Genomic DNA, 14,188 nt, shown 5'->3' on the forward strand with positions numbered 1-14,188 from the left:
AGCTGCTATTTGTGGAAATACAGCATTGTGACCTCTTTGCACATGTATGCAAGAAATTACAGTTAGCCAGCCAGCCAGCCAGGAGGGGGGTGCTAAAGAGAGTGCTGTATACCTAAATCCTTACTTCCCACCCACACATCTTTCCTGGCATCGGGGACAGGTCTTTAGGACGCATTCTTTGAGTGTATTTTGATTGAGGTCACTGAATCTGTCCTCCTTTACCCCAGCATAAATCAGGAGTAACTCTGCTGAGGTCAACGGAATTACACTTTTTAAATAAAGAGCTAAAACCTTCATAGTGATTCAGCAGAAGCTGATCTCTAACCAAGTGCTCGAGCCAATATCAAGGTTACAAGAAACTATTTTAAACAATTTAGATTTACTAGAAAGTAGCAGAACAATCACTCTATTTACAGGCTCTGACCCTACGGTTTAGAAACTCAAGTACTCTTTGGATCCTATTAGCTTTTCTGTACTTTCAAGGAACCATCTGCTCAAAGCACCTAATGCCGGATGATGAATGACTAGGCCTCCAGCAGGTAAAATTCGCTGGAAAATAGCGAAGTGCCTCAAAAAAGAGGCAGTTAGCCCATTTGGTACTGAAGATCCAGATTCCATTTACTCTATATTCTGCAACAAGTGGAAGCTTTCAACCAACCAGAATACAAAGCATTTGATCTAGCTCCAAATCTTTCTAACACCTCAGAGGGCATATCTGAGGTTCAGGCCCTTTTCTAGAAGTCTCAGGCTAGAACTCCGAAGGACCATGCTGTTAAGATACACAACTGTGTATACAATAGACTTTCTCCATCCTCCCATAAACATTATATTTATAAACCCAAATATCTTTTCAAGTTAACACCACTCCTCTCTCATCCCACATCCCAGCAAATCCTGAGCTAAATCTCTGTTAAAAACCCCAACTCTATTTGTTAATTAATACAAATAATGGGTTGCCCATTGTCCCCCATCTGTTTTTCAAAATAATTTAAATGAGGGATGCAAAGAGCCAATGGGCTGATTTTCACAGGGACTCAGCACCTGCAGCTCCCACTGAAAAATCAGGCTGTGCATCTCTCAAGAAACGTGAGTGCACAACTACACTGGTGCACAAAGATTCAATAATTGTGCACATGTGTCAGGGGATGGGGCATTTGTAAATGTGCAGTGAGGCACCTGGATGGCCACTAAAGAGGTGAAGTGATCCAGTTTGCATACCATCATAGACACTGCACATACAACACGTAATCATGCATACATGTTTTCACATTAACCTCAGAACTCCTTTAAAAATTTGGCCCTTTATGTTATACTTGGGATGTGTTTGATTTTGTTTGCATTTATTGCTAATTAAATTTTGTTTGAGTGAGGAAGAAAAATATTAAATCTGGCCTGTTCTTTCTCCTCCCATTGGCCAAAATTCTGCTCTCATCTCTGCACAGAAATAGATGATGATAAAATATTTTGCATTTACAATCACCCCAAAGCTCTTTCAAAATTTAAAAGATTTATTATGTAAAGGGTGTTTTTACTATATAAACAGAATCACTTTGCTCCTCACTAAAATGCAGCCACCTCTGAATTGATGCCTAGCAGCTATTTCAGGGCATGATCTAAAGAAAGTCTTGAGCATATGCACAACTTTAAGCTCATGAGTAGCCCCATTAAGGTCATTGGGACTACTACTACACTTAAAATTACACATATCATATGCTTAAATGGACTGCTGGATCAGGACCTAAAAGCACACAGCAACAGTACCTAACAGTTTCTGGCAGGAAGTGAAGTAGAATATAGGATCCAGCTAAACTGCAAAGTAGGAAAAGTGTAAATTATTAACCTGGAATTTGGTCATATTTTACTCCTGGGGGAATTCTGTGCCACTGCACACACGCAGAATTCATGTCCCCCGCAAATCCCCCCCACAGAAAATACATTATGCAGAGGAGGCGCTGAAGTTACACTTTTCGCTCACCAGGAGCTGCTGTGGCACCAGCAGAGAGGACAACCAACTCCTGGCCAGAGCAGCCAGCCGTGGAGAAGGAAGGGGCAGTGGCTGCTTTCTTCACAGTGCCCTGCCTGCAGAGCTAAGTGAGGAGACATGGGCTATGGAGGGGGTTGGACAGAGTGGGGTACACGGAGCTTCTGGGGGGTCACATAGACTGGAGTTCAGAAGAGCTAATGGGGGAGGTTAAACTGGGGTGGGGGCACAGGAGCTAGGGGGTGACAGCATTGAGCCAGGTGACTGGGATGGGGGTGCAGAGCCACATGTGGATGGGGTGGAGGGGTGTCTGAGTGGGGGTGCAGGGACACATGAGAGAGGGACCGTACAGGGACACATGGGGACAGGGGCAGATGTGCCTGAATGAATGGGAGTGGCTGAGGTCAGCCAGGGTCTGCATGGGGGAGGCTCCCCACACGACTCAAAAACAATCCCTCCCCCTGCCCCTCAAAAACTGTTCCATACTTCTCCCACTAGGGTGACCAGATGTCCCAATTTTATAGGGACAGTCCCGATATTTGGGGCTTTTTCTTATATAGACACCTATTACCCCACCCCCATCCCGACTTTTCACACTTGCTATCTGGTCACCTTATCTCTCACCCACACCCAATAACCCTCCAGCTTCACTTCTAGGCTCCTACCCAGCAATTTACTTCCCTCTCCCTCAGCTCCTCTGTTCCCCGACTTCCCCAAGCCCTTGCACTGCTTCTGAGGGGTGCAGGGAATACGTTTCTGTATTGTAGTTTAAATGAATTATTACTCAAAATTCTGTATTAATACGCCTAGTAAGGAATCTACTTGTCAAAAAACATTTCCTGAATCTTCTTTGTTGGCTGTACTGTTATAGACATACTGCTGACAGGTATTTTGAAATAAATTACCAAAATAATTGAAGCGGACATGATTATATTTGACAAATAAAATATGCAGAATTTTAAAATATTGTGCACAGAATTTTTAATTTTTTGGTGCAGTATTCCCCCAAGAGTAATATGTGCTATTTACCATGGAAAGTGCCATGAGATTTTTTTTATTTTATTTTATGAACAATCACCATACATTCTGTACACCCTCAAAGCATTTTTACAAACATGAACTAATTAATATTTTGCAATTTAGCCACAGCTCAGGGTCCCTGATTTACGTCTTACCCAAAAGAGAGCGGCTGAGATGTCCAAAGTCACCTGTGTGATTCAGACACCCAGTTCCCATTAGAAATAAAAGGGAATTGGGCATCTAAATTCCCTAGGTGAGTTTGACTTTCCCATCCAACACCTCCAGAAGCACAACTACCTCTACTGCAATTCTTCCATATTAACTCTGAAGGGGCAGTGGGATCTTGGGAGTCACCACAGCATTTCCTGATGCACCAAAATGTTCCTTGGAGGTCTCCCAGATTACTCTTGACCCATACTCTCCCGCTCAACACGTGCGAGAACTAACAATATCTGAGCACAAGGTGGCATGGCAGCAGGCCATGCTGACAGTACAAGCTGTTACCATAAAGCTGTTCCAGCAGGTGCCACTCTGATGGGATACAAATAGAAAAAGGATTTTAATAGACCAAGAGTCCACTGCCAGAAGAGTAATATTCACTTCAATGTGTAACTCATTACTAGCTCACCTCCTCAACCAAAGAAGTCAAACGTGGAAATAACTGGTTCCTTCCATAAAAGCAGTGACTCTTGCAACCTAAGATAAGGGCACTGAATTATTCCATTAATATATTACAATTTTGAAATCTTTATTAATTATACAACTGAAGGCCTGGTAAGCAACCTGCCTACCCACCCCCCAGCCCCGCCCCCAAACACGCACACTTCAGTTAAGTTAGAATAACATGACGCTTTAAAATTAACGAGTAGGTTCAGCTCACTGACCTGCTGGTTGTGCTCTCCCATGCAGGACGTTCGGAGTCAAGCTCCGGCCTCTCTGGATTGGCACAACCTGGGAGTGCTAGTCAGTCACTGGAGGAACTGCCTTGCATTGTTCAGCAGCAAAGGGCGGGGAGAGGCTTCGTCATTACGGTGCCCCATCTTAGCAACCTAGGCTGTGATTCAGCAAGGGACATGCGCACATGCCTAACTTTGAGCACTCAAGCAGTTCCATTACTGACTTTAATGGTACTATGCACATGTTTCAGCGCATTACTAGATCAGACCCTAACAAAGGGAGCTAGGATCCTAGGAAGTCCCCTCCAGAGCCCAACAAGAGGGGTCAGGTCCATCATCTGCACCTACTCTTCAAAAGCAAAGAGGGCAGTCTCAAAGGAAGGTTGCTGTTACTAGGAGAAAACTTCTTGCCACTTCCTTGATCACAGACGCCAATAGCTGATTTAAGGAACAGAGCTCAGAAGAAAGTCCTCTGGCAGCTGGAAGGATGTTAAAACTAGCATCATTTGGTGTGAAAAGGCAGAGCGTGCAGGGAATGTGAATTTTGCCTCTCTCCAAAGCACCTGGTACCAGGCTAGATGGACACATGGTCTATCTGTTTCTAACGTACGAGTCATATAAAGGTGCACAGCCAGTTCTGTCAGAAACATTCTTAAATGCTTTATCCGACTTTTTTTTTTTTTTAAACCACCAGCAGCTATTGTCTTCTAGTGGCTCTGGGGAAGGCTACATCAAAAGATGAGCTTTGCATCTTGCCCTGACCACAACAAGGATTGTGGCATTTCTTACGTGGCTCTGTTACAGAGGTTGCAAAGTGGAGACTATTCCCCAGCCCCTAACAGCGAGAAAAATCTGTTAGGCAGATTTTAATTCTTACCAGCAGGAAAAAGAATTCCTTGAGCGGCATGGAAGGAGAAATGATAGATCAGGCCAGTTTGATTCAGCCAAAGTTTAAAAACATACAGCAATATCCCTATGTGCTCCCCCCTGTCCACATTAAAAAGCAGCTTGTGTTTACATCTTCACTTCCCTGGACCCAGAGAGCCCTGAGTAGGCTGGGCCTATGCTGGCAGTGAGACAATGTAATACACACACAAAAAGTGGGCCCATGGGCCCATGTGCGTGGGCCCAACATCCAGCAGAGGAAAAACATAAACACAAGCTGTTAACCTTGGTGTGATTACACCAGTTTGGCAGTGGTTGGATGGACTGAGGTGTTTTAAAAAGTACTTTTAAGGAAAGAGCAGATTGTTGGGATTGAAAGAGACAAAAATCAATTCTGCTCCTTAATTACTACAGGAAGCTCCTTTGCCTATAAAGGTTGGCCAAGAAGGCTCTTCAGTGAGTTTTTTCTTAGCAAAGCTTCATTTGAGCATTAGCTTCTGTTCTGATCCACGTGCATGATGCAATCCTCACATTTCATTTTCAATTCAAGCCAAAATAAAACACAGTCAGAGTTGGACCTGGTTGCACTGAAGACCATGTTAAAACTGCAAACTCCACACATGTATAAATCAGTCCCAACGTCACTCAAGTCGGGACCAAGATTTGAGAGACTTTCAGTGGCCCAAAGATTGAGAAGGGGCAGGCAAAGAGCCTGGCAGGCTGGACAGAAATGTTAGACGGGCCAGATCTGGCCCGTATTTTGCCCACCCCTGGTTTAGACTCTCAGAGTCTTTTGTTAGGTAGGTGGCAAAAATGAACATGTTGAAGGGCACAGGAACTGGAAGTGGCTAGCATGTCATCAATAGATTCTATCAGGTGCTCCTCCCACAAGAGAGAGATTCTTCGGTCCAACAGGAGTAAGGAATGGCAATGTTATTGACTACCATGCAGCAAGCACAAATACGCATGTATCTTCTACGTGAGCTCACAACCAGGGCTCCTCCAAGAACTGTGTTTATTTGGGCCAACTTTAAATTTTCTTCAGATGAAAAGAAATTTCTAAATTCCTTTGTGGAAGTGTGTTAACCTTCAGAGGCAGATCCTCGACTGTTGTAAACTGAGTTCAATGGAGTTATGACAATTTTCATTAGCTGAGGATGCTCCCCTTAAAGTCCAGGTCATGTGAGTGACCCAGGTCACAACCACTTATTTCGCTAGACATCCCTACCTTTCCTTAAAAAGCTGAGGATGGAACTGCGCTGAACTTTTGACCCTTGAAATCTGCCTTGATTTGAGTTTGACCTGTACTCACAAATCAGAAGTGGTTCCCTACAGCTTTTATTGTCCACTCAGAAATTGTCCAAAGCTTTTTATGAACATATGAGCCCCCTACCCAAAATCAAGCCTGGAAAACGTCAGACTCATTTTAAAATACTCTGTTTTTCCTCCTCGGATTTTTACCACTGTTTTCATAGTTCGTCAAGCAACCCACCTTCAGATTTCGCAAACCAGCTACCATTCTCATTCATCACGAATCTCAGAACTGAAGCATTCCAGCTGCTCCAGGGCTATACCCTTAAAAGTGATCTTGCTGAGATGTTATACTTACTTGCCTGTTGTTATGACCTTGGCTATTTTCTGACACAGAGATAAAGATGAAATAGGTTCTCTCTCTAATGACAGTTTGTATAAAAAAATCCTGATGAAAACTAGACTACCTGTATATGTTGCTGACCAACCTGTCACAAGTCAGGACTGTTAGAATCTCTGTTTCTCAAATGAGGGGATACGAAGGATGCATTCCCCTCGCCCTGTGGTAGTAATATGCAAACACCCCCTAAATTAACTATTTGGATGACTACTATATTTGCTGCCCAAACTGATAAAGTAAAACATCTTGAAAACCTCATTTATTACCTGCTCCCTTTAAAATTCAGTTCCCTAATCCTGGCACCCAAACTCTCAGGAAAGTCAGTTCTCAATTTCAACTGTGCGCCTCACGCCCATCCCCCGTTACGCTGTCAGCATCTTCACGCATGCACATGAATCCCAATGCTGGTGGTGGGAGGAAGGGGGTCTGGGCCGCAAGTTAATGTTTCCCAAAAGGAAAAAATACCCACCCCATGAATTCCTTTCAACAGTCTGGCCTATGAGTTATAGTATTTTAATAAAAGAAAAGTCTTACTTGTATAAGGGCCTGATCCAAAGCCTGTTCAATTCAACAGGAGTCTTGCCACTGACTTCAATGGGCTTTGGATCAGGTCCTCAAGGCCTGATTCATCACAACACTTAAGCATGTGCTTAACTTTAAGCCCATGAACAGTTCCATTGTCACTCACCTGCTTAAAGTTAAGGATGTGCTTAAGTACTTGGCTGGATCAGGGTCTAAATGCTCGCAAATCTGGAAGGCTGTTATTCAGAATGGTGAAGCCAGGTAAGCCCCCAATACCAAATCACTTTCCTATCAGAACTCCAAGCTGCTATGTCATGCTGTTTGAAGTTAATTGCTTTGAAATAATTGAACAGGTGATCAGGAAAGTTCACATGGAGCATTTGCTGTTTTCCTTTGCATCTGAAAAAAAACATTGCAGGTACCATGGCCAAAATGAGCAGGCTTTAGAAAGCAAGTTTAAGAGGGGGGGCAAGAGTGATTTTTTAAAATGATTTTTCTTTTAATGAATGAAAATTCTCTTTTAGCATCATCAAGACCTTGAAAAACATTTTATTCAACAGTTTCTTTAGTTAATACCTCATCACTTCCCTTTTTATTGTTATGGTAATCAAGCCGTAATATATTGCAGGTTTATAGCATGAAATCAAGGCTAGGCCTGCGGACATCAACAGATGTACAACAGCATGCAGTAAAACAGGTATAGAAGCATGCAGAGCTGAATATGGCACAGGATTTGGGGGAGGGAAGGTTGGAATTGTTTAGCAATTCATCCAAAGTTATTTTAACCCTGGCAACAGTTGAACTCTAACATGCAATATGATCAGTCATGGGGAAGTTGCAGAGAATCGTAAGTTGAAGGTTGTCCTACCAGACGAGCTATCAGCGTGAAAGTCTGAAGCTGTCAGTGTCAACTGACACTGCTAGCAGTAATGATCTCAATTTAATGTGAGAGTCTCACCTATGAGTAAAAAGATCATAGATTTGTGCTCAGTGTTAGCACCTCGAATCATAATCCTTCCTGGCAGAGTGAAATTCACCCACGTGTAGAGCCAACAGAAAGCCCATGCACCACCTAAGTCCCACTTCAGTCCAATGTTGTGGATTGCAACGGCACTTTAAATGGTGCCTTGTGCTGGTGCTCAGTGTAGGGGTGAATTTCACCCATATTGCAGCATTTCCTTTTGGGGAGGTGCTAGGATCCACGCCTAGGAGGTGTCACTTCTCCTGCAAGAGGTTGAGCGGCCTCAACGCCTACTGAAGTAAATGGGAGTGGAGTGTGCTCAGTGCCGAACAGGTTCTAACCCTAAATCTTGTCTTCAAATAAGACTGCCCAGGAAGCAGTTTACACATCCCAGAAAGTAGGCGGTGACTCAAGTAATCTGCTCTGCAATCCCTCTCCCACTAAAACAGTTAAGATATCCAGCGCTGAGGGCGTAATGGCCACTGTCTTTGCCCACAAAGATACCAGCAGAGCTACGCTCGTTGTCCCATCCCAGAAACATTTTCAAGATGTTAAAAATGTTCCCATACAGCATCAGGACAAAACCAAGAGACCCCCACCTCCTTCAGTAGACAAGAATGTTTGTTGCACTACATATTGCAAATGGTATGAGAGACAATGGACACTACAGTCCAGTGACTACAGCAATTCTATTAATAAAATGAAAGCTTAAATTTTGAGACTAATCCTGGGATATCATTTATAAAAGTTAACAGGGCATATTTAATTTAAGAATTGGCTAACACTCCTCTCTTCACAGCTGAAAACTCATAAATGAAATATACTGGATCGCTGCCCAGTGCGGAAATAAAAGTTATGAATAATGTTTCTATCTCAATCATTGTCAGTGCTTTAATATTCCTAATTACCTTAAAAAGCTAAATATTCAATACAGGAAAAACCCTTTTTTCTTTTATCTTCGCTTGCAAGATTAGTACAATTTAATAAGAGGCACTGGGCAGTTTTAGGCCATGAGACCCATCTCCATGTTGACATCTCATCCTTTACTGTTTATAATTAGAGAGTAATAAAAGCTCCATTCTGTGTATGTACTTTATCACAAGGTTTTTTCCCCTTCCAGGTTTGTTATTTTGACATCTCTACATCCATGAGTGAAGTGCTTATCTATATATGGCACAAATACTGAATGACTGGGGGCAAAAGCATTATTTTTTAAAATAACCAAAGGGTAAAGTTCGTTCTTGAGATTCTGGGCGATATTTCATAATTGAAGGAGTTCTTTTTCCCAAGGACTTTAAAAAATGTTACTAGAAATAGCTATTCAATATTTCATGCTGCCTTTCTGATGCTTTTTCCCCTGGCCTACCTGGCAGAGAAGACGTAGAGGCCCTCCCATCCCCTAAACAGAGTGAATCCTTACGTCCTCATGAACCTCCTACTCTCTCTATCCCACAACTGCCTCTGCTCCTTCAGTTGGAGAGACACTGCCAGAGCTGAAGACAGAACACTCATGATGTCCATAGCCAGCCAAAGTTCCATTCCATTGGCTTCGGGCAACATGGCACAATCTCAGGAAATGTTTTTATGCCGGGGGATATTTAACTGCTTTGGCCCTTTGAGCCTGTCAATATCTCTGACCTGTCTCTCTCTACAGTTACCCTGTCTATTATCTTGATGCTTGGTAAGAATGTGTCTTTTTCCAACTTCCAGTCAATTTGGGAAAGTGGTGGGAGGAACCAAAACCTAAATGAAATGTCCATTCAGTCTGTGACATCTTTCTAGAACGATGCAGCTTTATGTACTTGCCTGCTTCACAAAGAGCCTTCATGTAAACTTATTTCCATTACACCAGTAATGGCTGGAGCCTATGTTGCACAACTCTCCAATGTTTACTCTGGAAATAACACTAGCAGTTTCATTCTAGCATGAACGAATCACACAGGCAGAAACCTATTTTTACTAAGAATAGCTCTGACATATGCAACTTCTCCAACTGAAAGACTCTTGAGCCCTAAAGTATAAATCAATCTTCTAATGAAAATATCTAAAATGAGCACAGCACCCACCAGCTACCATCATCCGTTCCTGCATTTCAGATAAAGGACAAAGCACGCAAGCTTAGAATCAGGGGGTGAAATCTTGGCTCCATTGAAGTCAATGGCAAAACTCCCATTGGCTTCCACAGGTCCCGGATTTCATCCAGAATCTATGTCCATCACAGGAAGTGTTTTGATGAAGACTTTGGCATGGCTAAAACGCAAGGTAAAGCAATTTCACTTCAGAGACAGTCTTGTCTGAGCATCTATCATTAATGTTTGACTAACAGGAAATACGAGTTTAAAAATGTTCTCCACTGCATTTAATAAAGCTTTATAAAGACAAGAACAAAGAAAATTAAAGTCATCACCTCTTTATTAGCCGGGCAGGAGTCATGCCCCAAATTAATTAACTGTTGCAAAATAACCAAACTGATGTTTCTCATTTTCTATTTAAAGTAATTGTGTCCTAAGCCACAGATTTCATTCAGACTTGTTTTTAAAAACAGTGTGTTTCTTTAATATATCCATATTTTTTACCGGGCCTCTACTCACCACTGGAGCAGTCAATGCCTCCCCAGCCTGGTTCACAATGACAGGTATCTGGAGATACACATCTTCCATGCACACACTCCTCTGTGCAGAGAGCTGTGAAGGAGAAACGCCACACAGTATTGTCAAATGTGTGAAATGGTTGGTAAGCACAACACTTAAATTGCATCATAAAGCTCAATATTTTCTTTAAAACAAAAACACTACTTGCAGATTTTAATTAATACTAGGTTATGAAAGTAACCATATAGGTCTCTCTTGATAGACATAAAAAAAGCTCATATCCCAATCTGACTTTTTGTAATGAAAAAAACCCTGACACTAGTAATTACTTCGTGTAGCAATTATTACTTCATAATAAATAAAACCTTTACCAAATTGACCTTAATGATTGTAATTAGAGAATGCCAGCTTCTAAAAACACAGACAAAAGTGTTACAGCTCATAAGGAAAAAAAAAAGAACTCTGTCTTAATATGTGTTGAGATCCACCACAGATTTGTCAAAATAGACTGAGAAAAAGAAATAATTTTACACATAGTGCTGCAGTTGTGCCCCTGTTTTTTCAAAGGCATCAGGCTTTCCATAACTAAAATGTCCATAGTTTAAAACAAGGCCATTATGAGGGCTGATTCTGAAAGTATCTTTTTGGGACGCTCGCTGTGATCACCAAACTCTTTTCACATTAGCCAGTGAACAGCCATCATGTGAACATAAAAATGGTCATGCTGGATCAGACCAATATCCTGTCTTCCGACAGTGGCCAAGGCCAGGTGCTTCAGGGGGAAAATCACTCTGTGATCACTACCTAGGATCCCCACAAATTAGGCCTGTGTTCAAACACTGACAGCAGGGCTCTCTTATTTGCCAGTTTGTTTGGAATACCAGCTAGGATCTCTACAGCCATTTTTCAGCACAAGTTGGTATTAAACCTTAGGTGGCCATTCCTCTGAAAATTCTGGGTTTGGCTCATCAGGGACACTGTTCAAATTTCACCCCTAAGAGTTTTTCCAGCTCCAACTGGTAAATGGTTTTCCTATAATTTTAACTATGGGTCAAAGCTGATAGACCTCAGCCACTCAAATCCTGCATTAACATCAATGGGAATTTTGCCTGACTGTAAGGACTGCAGGATTTCTCTCTATCAGATTGTTTCCTTTGTGGGTTGTGTGTGTGTCAAAACTGTAATTCATTCATATTTCATATCTTTTGTTTGGACAGCATTGCAGGAAGTATGAAATATTGATCACTAATACTCTAGGCTCTAATTGTCCTACTCTATTTTGCGCATTTATTTTATTTTCATAAAGGTTTCCAAAGACAGGTATGCATTCTTCTGGTCCATAAGCATGGGATCAAATCCATGCCAGGGCAAGAGAGAAATGGAGATTCATTCATACACAAATGTGAGCCACCACACAGTTTAGCAAAGACATTTCAGGACAGTTGGTAATCTACACTCAGGAGGAGATCGAGTATGGACCAGCAGTGGAGTTACAGGTCCATATTAAGAGCTGTATAGAGTACTTTGAACAGCATTTGCACATGCCATGCCTAGTTCTAGCCCAGAAGCTGATTCTGTTCTCACTGACACCAATGTTAGTCCTTTGACTTTGGGACACCCCCTCCTGATTTACACTGGTATACAGGAGAGAATCGAGACCAAAAGAGTCCAAGATCTTTCTGTTCCCTTTATTTATATTTTAAACATCAGGTCATCTTCTTTCTATAAAACTATGCAGCACTTCTTCTTTTTTTAACTAGGTAATTATTTTAGCTCCCGGCTAAAGCATACCTTGTGAGGCAGAAGGCTGACCAGGAGACATTTCTGTTCCCTCCCACATAAGGATTTCTGTCACCTAAGCAGTTTGTGAAACTGACTGGCATTTTCAGTGTGTTACCGGTCTATTATTTAAGCTTAAATGGCAACAGACATAGAAGCATATTGTAGCGTATCTTATGCCTCAAAGACATGTCTGCTAGGTAGAGAAAGTGATACATTACAGCCCTTAAATAGATGTCTACTGTTACACAGCACAAAAGAAGCTTGCTTCCTGCATAAGAGCTGCACAAAAAGTCTTATTTTCACCATACTGTGAAATGTGAGAGATACGTTTTTCACTATGACCAAAAAAAAAAAATCTGACATGAAAACACAATGGGCAAAATCTGCTTTTTCCACCGGTGAACACACCATCCCACTAGTTGGTAAAGTTATGCACATCTTAGCCTTTGTTGGAAGTCCAAGAGAAATGAAAACAAAAATTTCACTGAGACTCATGCCTAGAGCCCCCGGTGGTTACAAAATTTGTATCTGTTTCCAATCCGCATTCCGCCAACATGGTCCATGGATATCCGCATCTGATTCCATGGATATAAAGCAGATATCCGCAGGTTTGCAGGGCTCTACTCATATATATTCCCTACCCCCCAAACTAGTCCCTACCTTTCCCTTTTGGAGGCCACCAACTTTCTGAGTTGGTTTGACCTAATGGTGTCTTTTTACACAAGGGCCTGCCCAAGACAGAACAGAACTTGTTAAATGAATAGGGCAGAGCCCCAATTCTAACCTTACTGGAGTAAAGCCATTTAAAATCAGTGGAATTACTTCTGACTGGCTGTGTGTGTAAAAGGTACAGAAAGCCCCTGCCTTAAGTGGAAGTTTGACATAAGCCAATTTATTCTAGGTTGGGTATAATCAGGAATGCTGTTATTGTCTTTGATCTGAATCAGATCTATAGCATCTATATAAAAGATCAGAATAGGGCATTACTCCGAAATATTACCAAGTAAAAATTTCAAATTCTCCCATATAAAATGAGAAGTCTTGTCTTGCTATAATTTTTAGAGTTTAATTTAATTTTTCATTCTATTAACATTCCACATTATAAGATACAATGGGCCCCAGGGCATTCTTCATAATAAACTTTGTACAGTGGTTTGCAAACGATCCTACTAGTTAATGGAACTATAAAAATCACTTGCACAGAAAGGTCAAGAAAAATAATGATGAGTGCGTATGTTCTGACACCGTCCTGTTCGACACACAGCTAGAACACTCCGGAATGAAGAAAACGTGCACTAATGCAAGTAATATAATCCCTCCCAGCATAAAGGCTGACACTTCAACCCTTGGAATTCCAGTGATTTTATGTCTGCATTTTCCCCCGATCACCTTCTCTTGAACAATCCAGCACCTCATTGATCAGTTTATTATTAGCATTCTTGGCATGAGTATGAGATCAGTTTGTAGTTTGATTCAGCCTGGTAATAAAATGACCTACATCAAAGTCCTGCCAAAACGCCAACTTTGTATCAATGCGTTTAGCATGAGTTATTTCACCATATTCAAGGTCACACAGCAACTGCTCCTTATCATGGAATAAAGTCAACAAAGGGAGTTCTGAAACAATTCATTTGATGCTTATCACTTATTCACTCTATAATTACAAACACTGATTCACTCCACATATAAGGTCATTCCTCAGTGAAATAGACCTACAAATTAAATTCTTCCCAGACTTTACATTATTATTCAGCTTTCTCTGACTTTAGTCTTTATTTTTAATTGCTCTAGTAATGTTGGGCTCCAGATATTAAATAGTTGATTAGAAAAATTTAGTGTTTTGTCTGATAACCTGAAAGATCGTCCAGTTCTCCTGGCTGTGGAGCTTTGGAATAAGCA

The 14,188-nt window shown here is 41.6% G+C and overlaps 1 protein-coding gene across 15 annotated transcripts in view; it reads right to left on the reverse strand.

Annotated features, from left to right (window-relative positions):
- Positions 1-14,188, reverse strand: part of MEGF11 (multiple EGF like domains 11) — a 387,570-nt gene that overhangs the window by 238,464 nt on the left and 134,918 nt on the right. For all 15 annotated transcript variants that reach the window (XR_012154103.1, XR_012154102.1, XM_073304382.1 and 12 more), the window contains exon 6: positions 10,508-10,600. Coding sequence is in view for 13 of the 15 variants with exons in the window: in XM_073304382.1 (XP_073160483.1) it covers positions 10,508-10,600 (93 nt within the window). In the remaining 2 variants the exon portion in view is untranslated. The remainder of the gene's footprint in view (positions 1-10,507; positions 10,601-14,188) is intronic.

The sequence above is a fragment of the Lepidochelys kempii genome, chromosome 10 (genome assembly GCF_965140265.1).
Source record: "Lepidochelys kempii isolate rLepKem1 chromosome 10, rLepKem1.hap2, whole genome shotgun sequence".
Lineage (NCBI taxonomy): Eukaryota > Metazoa > Chordata > Testudines > Cheloniidae > Lepidochelys > Lepidochelys kempii.